The sequence below is a fragment of the Mytilus edulis genome, chromosome 7, assembly GCF_963676685.1.
Source record: "Mytilus edulis chromosome 7, xbMytEdul2.2, whole genome shotgun sequence".
Lineage (NCBI taxonomy): Eukaryota > Metazoa > Mollusca > Bivalvia > Mytilida > Mytilidae > Mytilus > Mytilus edulis.
The window spans coordinates 28,465,198-28,482,642 of record NC_092350.1 but is presented as its reverse complement, the minus strand read 5'-3'; the positions used below and the strand labels follow the sequence as shown (position 1 = coordinate 28,482,642).

At 32.7% G+C, this 17,445-nt stretch overlaps 1 protein-coding gene and 1 long non-coding RNA gene across 2 annotated transcripts; both read left to right on the top strand.

Annotated features, from left to right (window-relative positions):
* The first annotated feature begins 8,882 nt into the window (after positions 1 to 8,882).
* On the top strand, positions 8,883 to 13,344 carry LOC139483062 (uncharacterized). Its single transcript, XM_071267089.1, has 4 exons — positions 8,883 to 9,946; positions 11,359 to 11,448; positions 12,589 to 12,657; positions 13,196 to 13,344. Exons 1-4 carry the CDS (start codon positions 9,706 to 9,708, stop codon positions 13,342 to 13,344), a joined length of 549 nt encoding a protein of 182 aa, XP_071123190.1. The 5' UTR covers positions 8,883 to 9,705.
* A 941-nt stretch (positions 13,345 to 14,285) lies between these two features.
* Positions 14,286 to 16,698, top strand: LOC139482841 (uncharacterized). Its single transcript, XR_011654976.1, has 3 exons — positions 14,286 to 14,372; positions 14,807 to 14,869; positions 16,005 to 16,698. It is a non-coding gene; the product is annotated as an uncharacterized lncRNA (long non-coding RNA).
* Positions 16,699 to 17,445: the final 747 nt, after the last annotated feature.

The following is a 17,445-nucleotide window of genomic DNA, read 5'->3' as shown; positions in this document are numbered from 1 at the left end:
AAATTACCAGCAGTGTCTGCCCTTTTACCTCTGTTTCATGAGCAGGCAAAATCTGTTGCAATGATACGACACTCATTGAACATTATTCGTAGCGCTGTTAGAAAGCTAAATCCAGGCCAAACTCCAGTTGTTGCTTTTGACCAACCCCTTTTCACTTTAGCAAAACTAATACAGTGGAACTGGCCTCAGATATATGATGAGGATCACTTTGTTATGATGTTCGGTGGCCTACACATAGAAATGGCTGCATTCACAGCACTTGGAAGTTGGCTTGAAGATAGTGGATGGACTAGTGTGTTAGTAAATGCACAGGTTACATCACCAGGTACAGCTGATTCATTCCTAAAGGCATCTCATGTTACAAAAACACGTAGAGCACACCAAGTTACAGCATGCACACTTTACCGTCTATTGTCAAATGCTTACTGTCAATACAAAGATGTTTTGAGGGATGATGAGGTTACCTTAGAATTTGAAGACTGGTGTTTGGAACGATCTAAAGAATCTCCTCATTTTAAATTTTGGTATACAACTCTCCGATTTGAATTGACAGTATTAATATTTATAAGGTCTATACGTGAGGCTAACTTTTCATTATATATTAAGCTCTCTCAAAGATCATTCCTTGGTTTTTTGCCTTGGATCACACCAACTATTCACGATGGCTACCAATTCATCTGCGTGATATGGTTCAGTTACCAAAAACGAACCAAGAAACCAACAGAGCATTCCTTGAGGGCAACTTTGTTGTCAACAAGACCGAGAAAAATGTTTCCTGTATGGCTATTGATCAAGCTCACGAACAAAATAATGCTTGTGTTAAAGCAGATGGTGGTGCTGTTGGGTTGACGGAAAATCCAGGGGCGCTTCGTAGATGGATGGTTGCAGGGCCTGAAATGGCTAGGTTGGTAAATGAATTTGAAAATGTCACTGAATGCTTTGTGAACACTAACGCATCTAATAAACTTCATCATGAACAAACATTATCCTTTGAAGAATCTTTCCGAAATGACATTGTGTCTTTGTATGATGTAATTGATGATCTTGGAAATCCGTTTTTAGAGACAAGTAAGGATTTGCTTGTATTAGATTCGAAGAACATTGTTGACATATCAGTTGTTAAAACTGTTAACACAATAGAATCATTGGGACAAGAACAGTTTGAAAAGTATACGAAAGAACGCCTTGTTGATCGAACAACGTCTGTCTTTGATACCATCAAGAGGAATAAGTTACCACTTTTTCAAACACCACCTCCTGCAAAGAAAACGTCTACGACAGATCACAAGCTAATGGCTTTGAAAAGTAATTGTTCTTTATTTTCAAGATTGTATATTGCTTGTCAATCAAGAGATGGAAACCTTGACGATTTCTTCAGACATGAGAATCATGCTTTCCTTCCGTCGCTTAGTCAAAATGGAACTATACGTCTAGGAACAAAATCTGACCTTCTTTCAAAATGTCTGGAGAGGTTAACCCCTCCAACAGATGTTAAACCTGTAGTGTCGTCTGTTATTCTTGATGGATCTGCAGTTGTTAATATGCTTAAGCCTGTCAATATCAAATCATTTAATGAATACGCTTTAAAAGTGTTTATACCGTATTTTCAGAATATTGGAAAAGATGTACAAAGAATTGACATTGTATTTGACACATACATTGACAATAGCTTAAAGGCATCTACTCGAGGAAAACGTGGGAAAGGTATTCGAAGACGAGTTCAAGATGAAACAAATGTACCAGGAAATTGGCAGGAATTCTTGCGCCTAGATGAAAATAAAATTGAGTTGTTTCATTTATTCGCTGATAAAATAACCAGTGCTGGTATCGACAATGAGATCGTAGTAACTGACAAGATCAACGCCCTTGGAAATACTGCAGAACACAGCTATGAATTGTTAAGCCCATGTTCACACGAGGAAGCTGATACTAGAATGTTGTTGCATGCCTTAGATGCTTCCCTGAAAGGCCACAACAGAATACTGATCAGAACAGTTGACACAGATGTTGTTGTCTTGTCTGTCTCTTGTTTCAACAGACTGCAAATTGAACAGCTGTGGATAGGTTTTGGCACTGGAAAGAACTTCCGATATATTTCAGTTCATGGATTGTGCCTTGCTCTAGGACCATTGAAATCGAAAGTCTTTCCACTGTTCCATGCTTTTACCGGTTGTGACACAGTCTCAGCTTTTTCTGGGAAAGGTAAGAAATCAGCTTGGGACACATGGTCCGTATATGAGGAGTTGTCAGATGCATTTCTGCAGATTATTGAGAATCCAAATGAAGTGGAAATTTTAAAAGTGTTGAAAGTAATAGAACGGTATGTTGTTCTTTTGTATGATCGTTCTAGTACAGCTCAAACGGTGAATGAGTTAAGAAAACAGTTATTCACACAAAAGACAAGAACAATTGACAATATTCCTCCAACAAGAGATGCACTTCTTCAACATACGAAACGTGCAGTTTACCAAGGTAGTGTTATTTGGGGAAATTGTTTAGTTGCAAATCCAGGTATGCCATCACCAGATTTATTTGGTTGGCAAAAACTTGATGGTACTTGGGTACCATTCTGGTCTGTGCTTGCTGAAGCTTCAATGTCATGCCAAGAGCTCATCCACTGTGGCTGTAAGAAAGTATGTCGAGGAGCATGTAAATGCTTGAAAGCAGCACTAAAATGCACAGCATTATGCAAATGCTCACCGGACTGTGAAAGAGAAACCGATTGAGACTGAGCTTTATTTTGATTTCCCTGCATTTGGATCCATTATTTTTTAATCATTTTATACCATATTCAAAAACAAACGTCAAATTTTTACATGTTAAACGGCGTCATTTTGAATATTGCCGCCATTTTGAAAATATTATCTTTGTACTCAGGTAAAAGTGATACATTGTAAGCCTTTGTCGATATCAAATGATCAGTTTCACTGCTTTGGTAACTTTCTGCTATCACACAATGATGGTGTATACATTCGAATACGGTAAAACTTAGACATTTTGACGCGCCATTTTGAATTTGGACGCCATTTTGATGATTTCTGTACCATAAGGTTTAACAACATAATAAATAACATATCTGAATTGTATTTCCTTAAGTTTCTGACATCTTTGGAACTCATTAGAATTGGAAGACTTCATCAAGTGAATGATGTTATACTTATGTCGGCCATCTTGAATTTGGCGGCCATATTGGATTTTTTGTTCGTGGCTCCATATCTGAATTTTGTCTATACCCTTTAATCTTTCATTTTGCCAAGTTTCATGCTTTTACCATAAAGTGATCAATTATTCTGATATCCGCTGGACTACAAGTAGTTTCACACAAAACAAGATCTACATCTTTGATAATATAAAACTAATTCTTCAACACTGGCATCCTAGTCATTGGTTCTAACATCATCATTAAGAGTCGAAGTTTATGTAGTTTGGGTACTGTACTCATTTACTATTAACAGAAAAATGTTCAAAAGGGAGAGAATTGATGCCAAGTCGGAGTAGGGGATTATCTAAAGTACAAGTTGACGTTTGAGTGGTCCACTTATTAATAATCATAGATAATCAAAAACAGGTATTCACTTATAACACGTGCCAAATTATACTACATGTATTTTGGCTTTGATTGTAACAAGTGCGAGATCTCTCTAAGTTTATCCTGATAGTATCGATAGTCGGTATCAGTATTCACGTGATATTTGCTGCGTTGATTTCAATGGATCTTTGCTTAATCTCTATCTTGGTCGATCTGACCTGTTCTTCAGTCCACGCGGGAACCGTTATAACGTGAGCATCTAAGAATTTTAGAGTGTATTTTTTTCTAACACATACGATGCAAACGACTATAAATTATATATTAGCGCTCATTTGTTTCTAACATACGCTTGCAAAGTTTACATAAACTTTGACAAACTATGAACTCGCTAAAAATGCGTCTACAGTTTGTCGTTCATCGTTTGTTAGTACAAACGCTACATTTGTTTCTAACAGTTCAACCTGATTAAACGATGTATTTTTTTCTACGTTTGCAAAAAGTCTTTTTACCAACATGTGCAAGCATTATTGAAAGTTCTAACAGGGTCAGTAAACACTGATTAAACAATTTATTTGTTTCTACTTACACACAACGTTTACATAATGTTGGTTTGAAAGAAATGCACTCCAAACTTCATTAAGGGGACGACCATTTGATATTCTTGGGGGGGGGGGGGGGGCGGGGGGCAGGAGGATTTTGAAAATAAATAACTCAGCCTTGATAATCACAAAAATAAATGGTTTGTTCTGTGGTAGTTTGAACATAAATTACCTGACTTGCAATTAATAGAAAATAAATAACTCAGCAGGTCTAATCGAAAGTATGAGATGGCACCAGATTCTTTATAAATTCATCTTTTTTCCCCAAAACAATCGGGAAACACTTCCCAAATTTTTTAATAACAAAAGTATAAATATTATTTAAATATACTTGAAATGTCTGAAAATTGGTTTCATTTAACTTGAGACATATTTTCTCAGGAAACCTTACCTCACTTTTATTTTAACAGGGCCGTAACTACATGTAGGAAATTTCAAAACCAAACGCTTGTCTCCATATCATGTTGTGTTCACGGCCTTGCAAGTCTTGTTTTCCCTCAGACTTATAGCCTGATTTTTCGGGATCAATGTTTCTTATTTATTTGTCTTTTGTTCATTGATTGCCCTTCTGTATTCTGTTAGTGTTGCATTCCTTTTGTAATCTAGTAATTTTGTTATGAACTTGATCATGAGTTTAAAAAAACACGCTTAACTATGTGCTTTATCATGCACATTGGTCTTTTGATGTTGTCCCTAGAAACTTCAGTCTTACACTGAATTTATACATTTTGCTTTGAGACCAAAATATTGTCAAAAAATTATTAAAACAAAACTTCATTTTCAGATTATGAAAGGGTCTTCGGAACACCCAGAAAGCATGATTTTGCATCATTTGTTCTATAGCTTCTTGGGCCTTCTGTGGCTCCAAAACCCTTAAAAAAAATTTGACTCGCTCCGCTCGGCGTAGTATGTTTGCCAATACATGTGAAAATGAATAATCAGTCCCTTGCTTTAATGAAAAGGAAAAATCTTGCTTCAATAGTGCAGAAAATGAATAATCTGTCCTCTTAGTTTACAAAAAATAAATAACCGATAAAAAAAAAAAATCCTCGCCGGACGCAAAGTGATGAGAAAAGCTCACTTGGCCCTTCGGGCCAGGTGAGGTAAAAAAATTTTGATATATTTCGTGCTATTTATTTATAACTAAGAGTAATTGTTATCAGAGCCGTGTTTACATCAGTGTTTACAGGTACCCCTCTTTTCGCCCCTTTTCTATCTTTGATATCTTAATCAAAAATCTAAAAAATCAAACTTTCAAAAAGTGAAATAATCAAAATTTCACGTAAGGTTTAAACTTTTAGTATTTTAAAAGTTTGATCAAATTCCTAAACTATCAAATTTATAAACGATATTTAGAATTTTAATATTTTAATAATTTGGTTAAAATTTCAAAATTTCAAAACTTTTACACAATTTGAAATTTTGATATTTTAAAACTTTGATCAAAATTCCAAAAATCCAAAATTTCAAAACTTTTTAAAACTTTGAATTGATAAGTGTTACACGGACCTTCCGCCTGTTGTTCCTCTTGATGCCCTAGCTTCTCGTGAATCGTAAGTACTCTGTGGAATTTCAGATCTCACTGATACTAAATCAAAATAACATTATAAATTGTGTAAATCAAAGGCACTTTTCTAAATTTTCCTTCATTAATACCGCATGAACCCAAACATATGAGAGACAGTGGTGTACAAATATGTAGAAAGTGTAGCAGCTTTATGAAAAAGGAACCCTAAAGAGACTACATTAGGCAGAACATTTTGATCTCAACTTGTCGCTATGAGCCTCTCCTGCAGAAAGTCAATCTCGAAATGCACATCGAAAAGAATCAGCACGTTTAACCAAAAACACTTTGATATTAGCTACTTTTATCGCCATTTTACTGTGATCTTACTGACTGGTAATTTCCTTTCTCAGCACAGTAGACTGATATGAAAAACAAGTTGCTTTCTTTAAAAAAAGAAGAAAAAGCAATACATGAACCTAAGACCGCTGACTGCCGGGTCACCAAAAGATTGTTGCTGAATTTGTGTTTGCCTTTGAATTGAAATAATTGACTGTGAATAGAAGAAGCCAGATGAAAGTATATATTTACAGCTTCTGTTTGAATTGTTATTTTAAAGCTCGACTATTTTATTTATTACTTGGGAATGTACATAATTTTTCCGATTATAACCCTTTGGCAAATCCTGATTTCTACTTACCAAATTGCACAATTTAGCTATCGCAATTTAAATTTATGCACTAAGTTTGCTTTATAATCTGGAATTCTGGATGCATTTATTTTAACTATGATATCTTTATATTTCGTTTCCTACATGAATGCCTATATATTCTCAACTCGTATTTGAAGCTGTCTTTACTCATGGTAGATGTTGTTTGCGGTGAAACCTGTGGCATGCAATTGATTGGGAACTCTTATGAAGAGACTTATTTTGGTCTCATAAAACATCTCAAATTTTAAGGTTTCCTGATTTTACAGGGAAACTTAATTTCGCTGAAGAATTTATTAACTCAGAAGTTTATGAATACCTGTACATACTTTTAAAATAATCAATTTATATAAAAAGGTATGTAGATATAAAAAGATACCAGAATTAAAATGATGTACGCCAGACACAAGTTAAGTCTACAAATATAAAGCATCAGTGACGCTCGAATGAAAAAAGTTAAAAGGCTGCTAAATACATTACAAAGTTAATGAATCTATTCCTTGGGTAGACAATCATTAGCTTTTCTAAAAGGTCAAAGTTTATAATAGAACAGTGACTCAAAAAAGAAACAAAAGAGAAACAACTCGAGGTTAGAATACCGTTAGTAATGATGACCGTGCTGAAAGTCACATGTAAAGCTCTTTCTATCTTGTCCTGAATTTATAGATAACAAAAACGAAAATAAGCTTTCACGAGTGAATTTTAAGCAAGTAGTATTTTAGCGCACGAAATAGTAAATAGAAAGCATCTCACTGATACTCAGGAAAAGAATACGCATTTGCGTCATCACATATCTTAAACCAAGGAATTGTATATTTTTAAATACACAATTCCTTGCTTAAACTTATAGTTGAATTCGAATATCAAACGGCCTACATTAAAGGTTTTGAATCCGGAATCATTGACATTTTATCCGGAATTTTTAAGAACGCAAACCGATAGTGCATGTGCTTTTGAAATGTGATCTATAATGTGAATGAATCAAGACGTGAAGGATAGTTGGTCAACACCTGAGGTCAACACAGTGAATACAATTTTCAAAACAGTACCATAGTACAAATATGTAAATGCTATAAGGTTAAACTATTAAAACAACAAACAAAGTTGAATTAAAATTTTATAATAAACTAACATTTATTTTACTGTTAGCATTTTTATCAAATTCTTTTGAATATAATATAATATCAAGAAACAAGAACGTCAAGTATTTACGGATGGACATTTTATTTATCAAATGGATCTATTTTTAAATTCTAACATTCCACTTTATGAATATATTACTATACAAACTATAAGCAAAGACTTCTAAATCCATACTAAAATAGTATAAAATAATCAACATTAATATAATTGTAATTAAATTTTGTTGTGATTATTGTAAATCATTTTACGGTTGTTGTGAGCTGCAAGGATTTAAAATCATGCTTTATGATTAGAAAACACACAAGTATTTTTATTCAAGATCGTTTAAAATTTAAATATTGAACAAAATTTATCTTACTTTCCGTTTTATGGATATATTACAATACAAAAAAATAAATAATAATTACTCATAAAAGTTAAATACTAAAATAGTATGAAATAATTAACGTAGAAATATAATGATTATTGTTTATAAACATTTTTTTTTGTAGGATGCAAGAATTTATTTAGATTTAAATTCTATGTTTCCTTTACCATGTTTACAAAAATACAAAATTAAGCAGAGTATATTGCCATATAAAATACGTATTTCTTAATTGCAACTCTAAATATTTCTTTGATTCCGATTGAATTAAATAACTTTTGATAAGAATATCATCTTTCTGTTTTTCGATCTAATATTATTATTTTAACCAGAATGTTCTCTCCCGCAAGTCTATGGTGAAATACACAGTATCCCGTGGTTAAATCTTCAAACATAATTACTTTACATGTTATCGAGTCAACAGACAATACCACGTTATAATTGACCCAGATATACACAGTGTACAGCGGTCATTTTAAAACAAATATAATTGCGTTGTCAAGGGCCATCAAGGGACCATATCAAAGACGTAGATAACAACCTGTTAAGACCTGTATAAATGACCGAAAACTTACGAGACGTTACGAGAATTTTATTCTAACTTCCGGCCGAGAGATATCGAGTGGCCCATAGACACATCCAAAACTCGCCAATATATAAGCATGAAACCCCTCAGGGGTTCATGCAATTATCACTAGAAACTAAGGGCGCACGTGCACGTGGCTAATGAAATTAACAACGTCATCATCAGCCAAATAGCAATAACAACTCGATTGCATTTCTCACTTTCGCCGTACCAGCGCAAACGAAACAAAATCAACTGCGCTGAGATGATCAACGGTAATCTATAATTAAATCATCAATTTGATTATCTCACACCTAACTCGAATAATTCAGCGCCCTCTATCGGTCAGTGTCCTCTCGTTAATGTAGCGATCGATAGTGAGTCGGAATATAACGACTGGATTATTCGGGTTATCTCACACCAGGAAGTTACGAGAAACAAACTGATCTATGAATAAGGTGAGATAACATTTATAACGTGTAAGGTGATAACATATATCTCTTGTACCTGCGTCCATTTTGCTGCGCGAGATATATTGATACACAGTCACGTACGGTCAGTATAGGGATGTTAAATTCGATGCTTTGTTAAGGGAATGTAAAGTAGCAAATATACCTAATCCCGATCTTTTGGTCGATTCTTTCTGATTAAGATGAATAACATTTACAGTATGTAACATTCCCTGTACACAACTGAACAAATTAAACACATTTTCGTTGAGTCCTAATGTTACCTGTTACATGGTTAAAGTTATGTCCCTATCTATTTCACCATAATTTTACAGTGACTGTTGAATTTTTCTCCCTTCATCCCGATGCACCAAATTCGCAAGCCTACTGAATAAATTCCCTGATTTCTTTTGTTCAGATTAAACGAATTGAACTTTATGCTAGAAAATAACAGACAAAAACTGCATAAATTTAGTTCGTCCGAGTCAGAAGGTGTTATTGGTATTTATCTCAATCAGTAAGAATCAACCCAAAGATTTGAATATCAAGGTTGTATGAAGATTGAACTGTATAACCTAGAGGGGCATAAAATGAATAGACACATACTAGTACACTATAATCTACTTTAAATGTTCATTTACATCCTTGAAAAATACACTTGTCCTGGTTGTCCAGCACAGAAGGACACGGGATTTATGTGCGAACTCTTTACAAATTGTTAAGACTTCATGTTTTGTTTGATAACATAAAACAAGTAAGTATACAACAGCGACTGATATTGTCTGGAATTCGTATTAAATTCTTTTGTTGTCTGTTTTTAAAGTCAATTTGAAATATTATATTATGGATCTATCTTATTTCATGCACAAATTTAATTGGTCGAAAAGGTCAAAAGTCACAATGACAATATGCTCCATTTGCCTTGAATACCTAGTACAACCAGTGTGCTGTGTTCCTTGTGGACACCTTTACTGCAATCAATGTATCAGTGACTGGAGAAATAGACACAACAATCGATGTCCAGAGTGCAGGGAATCAATTACAACAGTACAGTCTATATACTTGGACACTGAATCTATCAGAGGTTAGTTATCAAAGTTTTCGTAGGGATTCAGGTTGTTTAGTCCTAGTCATTTAATATTTTGTAGACCATTGTTTGTCCTTAGTCAATTTCCTTTTTTTTTAATACAGTGTTTTTAATCTAATCTGACTTTTTTCATGTGTTTCTATTATCCCTTTCGTTTCTTCTGCTTCTCTTTAACATTAGGGAAATTTACATCGCACTTTCGTATCTCTGTCAAATTTTCCTTCACGGATCTACATCAAAGCTTTGCAATTCTTTATTAGTACATATCATTATTATAATATAATTGTTGACATAGAAAGGTTTTATTTCTGATTATTTTTATTTCCATGGCCATTTTAGTTTTATTCTTCCTTATAAAATTGTCCCTCAAACATCTCCAGGCTACCTTTAATTGGCTATATGTTGGGGTTTATTTAACATTCTATTCAGGCAATTTCTGATAAAATTTAAAGGGCAACATGTATTTTTTTTTTATTTCTAACTGTTTTATACACAACTGTAGAGATTAGCGAAAGATAATCTAAAATGTATTGGTCTTTCGTTCTCGTACTCGAAAGTACAATAATACAAAGATAAATTAAAAAAAATTAAGCTGGTCTAATGCGATATTTCTATTATGAATTACAATATACGTTGAACCACAAACGTCAAAATCATTCAATTGCGTAGTGAAATTAACTATTTTTGGATTCTTATAAATTCTATATATAACTTTTGGACTAGTTTAAATCTCGGTCTATTTCTTAAATTTATTCTTACATACTTTTGATTTTTTAACCCTGTATGCTAACATTCCCATGAAAATTTTAAAATTGTTTGTACGTACATTGAACGACAAATTTATGTGACGTATAAAATTTTCTGACGTCAGACACTCAAATCAATAAATGTGTTCGTAGATAGTAGATGTTTTTGTGTTCTGTTAAATTGTTCCTTTTAAAATTGTTAAACGATGATGACTGATGTACCCATATTTTGACTATTATATTTATTGTGTCTGTTTATTTAACGCATCAATGTAAAAATATCGGAAATTGATGAGACTGTCATTAAAGTGAGAGGGTTAGCGCTATAGAACCAGGTTTAATCTACCATTTTCTACATTTGAAAATGCCTGTACCAAGTCAGGAATATGACAGTTCTTGTCCATTCGTTTTTGATGCGTTTTGTTATTTGATTTTGCCATGTGATTATGGACTTTCCCAATTGATCTTCCTCTAAGTTCAGTATTTTTGTGATTTTACTTTTTCCAATATTAGGCAGATTTCATGTGATCACCAATGTTACTTGTGTTTAAAAGCCTCGTACAAATAAATTTCATATCTAGAGAGAACGTAGTGGTTCACATATTTTCTGAAATAATTCCTTGTTTATAGTCCTTAATATAGACTCTGTGATATACTTTACAGAACTGATTGTTGAAAGGACTAGACTGAAGGATTCTGTTAATGAACTTACAGCAACTATTGAAAATTTGCGGCAGAATCAATCAAATGGTGGTTAGTGAAATGAAGATATTCAAATAATGTTTTGTATACTTAACCAAAAGAATGTGACTTTATGCAAACTTGTTCGTGCTTTACCTACATTATAACGGAGAGTTTTGTCTGTATTTCTTTCGTGTTAACAATGGGTAGCGCAGTATTTTATCAGATTTTACTGTCGTATACCATTAAAAACATTACTGTGTATGCCTGTAAACTAAAACCAACACGCATAAGGGTATTTACATCGTCGATCTTTTAAATAACAAGATATATGCGGTGAAATGCCTTGCCTGTTTTGTTGATTATGATATGAATTGTATGTATAGTCTTTGACATCAAGTAGTTTACAAAAATATGGCACTGATCCCAGCTCAATTCAAACAAGATTAAATACACCAATTCAGAAGGTCATGAAGACTTTTCAATGATATATACGTCCGATGTATTTGATCTTTTACTGATAGTGACTGAAAATATTTTCAAAGTGTAGGATACAGAACGGAATAACCTTTAGGTGTATTTGGCAAACGTTAAGGAGTGTTCAATTAAATGCTCTTCAACCTCATACTTTATGTGACCTTTCGACGTCACTGATGAGTCTTGTGTAGACGAAACGCGCGACTTGTGTACTCAATTTTAATCCTAGTTTCTATAATGAAATTGTGAATTGACCAAAGCGCATGATTTTAGTTATACCTTGCGATGATTATATAAAAGATAATTGAACTATTACTCACGATAACTAAACATACCCCGTGATAAAAACATATAAAGATTTTTAATTCTGCCATTAAACAATGAAAACGAGGTCAAGGACAACAGGTAAATACATATTATTGGTTTTATACCATATAGATTTTTTGGCCTTTTTACCATATGAAGAAAAAAATGTATTCCTCGCAACTGGATTAGCATTCTATCGGCCTTCGCTTTTTTAGGAACAAAAGCATTAAACAGCCATACCTGAATAAAAAAAATCGATTATTTCTTGGTAAAAGATATGCAAATCTTTAACAGAAATACAAATGCACCATATATACGCCCTTGTAAATGTAACCATTTTTTACTTTCTTTTAACCTTTTCTTCCATTACTTTATTTGTAAATTATAATAATTGTCATAATCACCGACTTTCACATCTCTCTAAACCAGGCAATCACCGTTTACATTCTGAGGTAGACGAGGTACAGACTTTAAATGCAGTATTGTTGAGGGATATAGGTAAGTTTATGCATTAATATTATTTCTTGTATACCAATAAAAAGAAAGATTCACAAAAGCATACAAAACTCATAGAAAAGCTAAATAAAATTGAGAATGGAAAGGGGGAATGCGTCAAAGAGACATTTTCACCCGACCAAAGAACAGAAAACAGTCCAAGGACACTACGAACTGTATTGTAATGCAAGCAATTGAAAATGAGGAAACTATCCAAAAGAATTTAAAATTAAGCTTATTATATATTCGAGGAGTATCGTTTGATTGTCCAAAAGGCCAAAAGCTTGATTATAATCGAAATGTATAACTGAACGTTTACTAATGGAAAATAAATAATTCATTGCCATTTGAAGAAAGGAAACAATCTAAATTCAGCTGTTCTAAACACTTCATTATAAATTTCACGTGATATCTAGAAATTAATCTGAGGCAAGCACGGGCGGCAAAATTATACTTTCACAATTGATTCGCATCTTTTTTCATAATCGTGAAACAATCTGACCAGTTATAAATTTTTAATTCCTGGTAAATGTTTGTTTAGACCAGAAGGTGCTAGAGTTCGAGGAAATGAAAGACAACTTTGAAAGAGCAGAAGCAATTTGTCAGAGTCTACAAATTCAGAATAGTAAGATTGTAACGTTAACATGGTTAACATTGGTCTCTGGGATTCAAAACCCATATCTTCTCTAATTCAAAATAGTTTATGTACATTTGGTTTCCGGATCAGTGTATAAATATTTATGAATCAGATGATGTGTATTGAATAACTTATCAAGAAAAAAAGACAGATAGGTGCAGCAATGCTCTGATATTGTTGTTATCTTATAGTTTGTTTCTGTGTGGTGTTGCACTGTCGTTTTGTTTTTTGTTGCACTTCAATGTTTCTTTTTTCTCAATCGATTTATGACTTTCGAAAAGCGGTATACTACTGTTGCCTTTATTGACCATGCAACACTTTTATCAAATGTAGTTTGTCTAAAAAGAGCCTCAACATTGTTTTAATGTCCTGGCGTAACAAGAATGTGTTAATTCATGTTAGAAACAACAAGACATTGGGATCAGCTTACATCAAACAAGATGAAAGATAATAATGTTTTAATATACTGAGCACGCGCAATTTGCTTTACGTCATATTTATGAAAAACATCACTTGGGTTTTTTCATATTCCAATTGACAAAATTTGTTGAAAAGGTGTGTAGTATAAATAGATATTTTCAGGATTTCTGCAAACAATATATGTTGTGTGCTCTATGGTCCGGCTGTTGTCGCTTTGACACATTCCCCATTTCCATTCTCAATTTTAAATATTGTAAAATGTGAGCTACGAGTCATAACATTGAGCATCTTTGACAACTGAGTGCAACACTCGAATTTACGCATTACACGGGAAAACTCCAAAATGAAAATGATTGTCCATTTCAAATTATATAAACTTGTTCGAAAACTGGAGAGAGTGATTGAAATGTTAAGGTTTTTGTTCAAGAGATGAATATTTCAAAGGGAATTATTGTTATTGAAAAGAAGGCGAAGTTTAATTGTATTTCTATGAAACCTTTGTATTCGAGAATAAGAAATAGTTCATATCCCAGAACGTTTCACTGGGCGTATGTGTATAACGTTACCCTAACATCGTATCATCATACTTGTGTTACAGGTGTATTGAATCTGGAACTTAAACGAGCCAACATTCGGAATAGATCTTCTCCACCTGCAAAAGGTATGAAGAAATATATAATCTGATTAAATTACCTGTACAATTCTCATATATTTTTGGATAACGGTTTACACTTTTGTACCATACCATGGTTTATTTTTCTGGTTCTATAGAGTTTTTTGTTGAAGTAATGATGACAAGAAAATTTAAATAGTGATATACCATATTCAAATGCAGGAGACAGGATTCTTGAGGGTTTTATGCAAAAAAATATGTAACGTGACTTAATAGAGTAAAGATAAAAAATAAAATAACTTAAGCATATGGAAATTGGTATATTTTCTAAGAAAGTTATGTGCATTTGGTTTACGAACTTCTGACTCAAGCGTGCCGGGAGACAATTATTACAGACGACAAACAAAATCACTCAATTTTAATTTCGTTTCAGCGCAAAATGTTTTTTTTTAAATACATGAATATTTTATCTAAATATTCAGGTTTCAGACGGATGATTTTCTTAATTGAGAAAAAGGTCCTTGATTCAATTATGTTCATTGAAGGTAAGTTAAAACTAATTATGCGAGTATTTTTGTCCCCTTTTTTAAAAGGATTATATTCCCATTATGTAAACAATAGTAGAAAAGTGAAATTTTTTTTAAAATTAAGAATCGAAACCTTAAACAACATAGTCAAGTGGTGATGTTAACTTATTGTGAAAGCACGAAGAGCTTTTTTTTCATGAACAAGATCAGATTGCATGAGAAAATTTTAGCGGAATGTCATGAGGTGCAGAAGTGTGTTTAGTTGTGATAACATTATAGTAGCAATTTATTAAATCCAACAAAATATTAACTTTATGGTGTATACAAGAAAACAATTTTTTTCAAAAAGAATTGTATATACCAGGAAAACGCCATTATGAAGTCAAATAAAACATTAACAACGTGCACACGCTGAAATATCTCGCCTGCTTTTCATGTACTGATTAGGATTGAATTTCTGTTGAATGGATACAGAAATAGCATAGTATTACATAAAATTAATATTATCCATAATTTATAAAATTGAGGTACTAGTAAAGGTTGGATAAGCAATGTCGGACAAACATGTACGACTTAAAACATACCATACATCAAATATTGTTGACCTATTGTCATATGGTATTTGTGAAACAGACCTAACCAAGAAAACTTAACATTAACCGATAAACCATTATTTTTTTTTAAACGAGGTAAGTTAAAAGATTAGATGAATCCTGCCAGACAGATTTGTACACTTTACAACCATTCCACCCACCAAATATCGTTCACATATCACTTATAGTAAATGATAAACGTACTCAAGGCTCCCATATACCAAAGTATATAGTTATCCTATTTCTCATAGTTAGTAAAAAATTCACACGACAAAAAAACAGTCGCTGAAACATAAAAATGAGGTCAAAGACAATGGCTATTTGCCAGATGGAAACTTCGTAACACAATGCACATGTATACAAGGTATTAAGAATCTGGGTTTTCTGAAACTGAAATGTAATGCTTTATGCAAATAGTTTAAGCCGTTGCTGCTGCTACCAGTTTGTAATTCCTACTTCGAACTAGTCGAGAGAAAAAACAGCAATAATGTACATAAAAATATTTATAAGGCTTGCATTTACAAAATATTGACATTGAAATTTTTTGTTTTCTCTTCCAGATAATAGTGTAGCCCGTTTAGCTATAATGATCTTTCTGATCTTCACATCGGTTTGCTTCTTATATCTTGGTGTATGTATATTTACTGAATGGTTTTCGGAAAAACCTGATTACCTAGAAGAAGTGGTAGTGCGACACTTAAGGTTCTTGAGTGAAAGCAATACTTATATAACGTCAACGTTTTCATCAGTGGCATCATATGTCCCAACTGTTATAAGCCTGTCTTTTGCATCATGTATAATCTTTCTAGCTACGTGTCCTAATATCATTGATAGCATATGTTTTGCTATTTTTAATTTTGCGATGGGTTCCTTTTTGGTATTACTTATGTGTATTTGTGTACTGTTTGATGCTGTATTGATTTCTACCTACCTATTGCTGTTCATTTGTATAGGTTCATTGTTCTTTCTCAAAACTACTTTGTTACAGACTTTTCTTTTGCGTTAATTACCTTGCAACAGACCATCTACAGACCACTTCAAAGAGTTGTTGCAAAGGTTAATTGACATTCAATTCAAATAGCGTGCCACTCTCCCTATTTTAGACATTGGAGACATGGCTGCATATTTTCTTATTCCACAGAGATGGTCATCTTTAGCAGCTATACCGGAGAAAAGCCTTATTTACAATATTTGTATACTCTAGTCAACCTTGTGGGGTCTATAGGGACAAAGTAATTGATGAATTATGTATAATGTGTGTGTATAATTGTGAAATAAATCTAAAATTATAATACTAAACTATAATATGTTTGGTTTTTTTTAAGAAACGGACTTCAGTATAGCATTTAACTGAAGAGCAAGTATAAAAATAAATGCCCATTTTAATCTCTTCACAGGGCTAAATACACAAACAAAAAATTCAAAAGAACTTAGTAATTTTAATATCACACAATTTGCAGGTTCTTCATCTTGAAGAATTTATTTGAACATTATTTCATTAAATTAAAATAATAAACGAAAACTGTACAGTTTGATCATAGCACTTAAATACAATTAAGGCAAACAAACAAAACAAAAAAACAAGTGACATTTTAGTATAAGTGATCTCCAATACGGAGAGGAGATTCGTACTACCTGTGTTATCAATTAAAATAATATATTCTTATACCGTGCACTATCTATGACAGGAAAGAAAGGAAAGATTGTTCAAGTAAAATTAGAAAGAAGAGAAATAATAATTTTTTGGGGTTAATTCTATCAAATTTTAAAGTTTTATACATCAACTCTTAGTATAATACAAAACAACAATATAAAATTAAAGACGTAGTCCTTGTGTTATAATTACAATATGTTCACACTTAAGAATTTTGCTTTCTTAAAAGAATAAATAAGCATACGAAAGAAAAAACAAATTCAAAACATACGTGTAAATATAGAATTTACTTTTTCCATCATACACAGAGCTTATCATTTAAAAACTCACCAGTAATACCCATTTTT

Coding starts and splice junctions, on each gene's coding strand:
- LOC139483062 (XM_071267089.1), top strand. CDS start 9,706: ATGGATCTATCTTATTTCATGCACAAATTTAATTGGTCGAAAAGGTCA. Junction 9,947..11,358: donor GGACACTGAATCTATCAGAG/GTTAGTTATCAA, acceptor TATACTTTACAG/AACTGATTGTTGAAAGGACT. Junction 11,449..12,588: donor GCAGAATCAATCAAATGGTG/GTTAGTGAAATG, acceptor TCTCTAAACCAG/GCAATCACCGTTTACATTCT.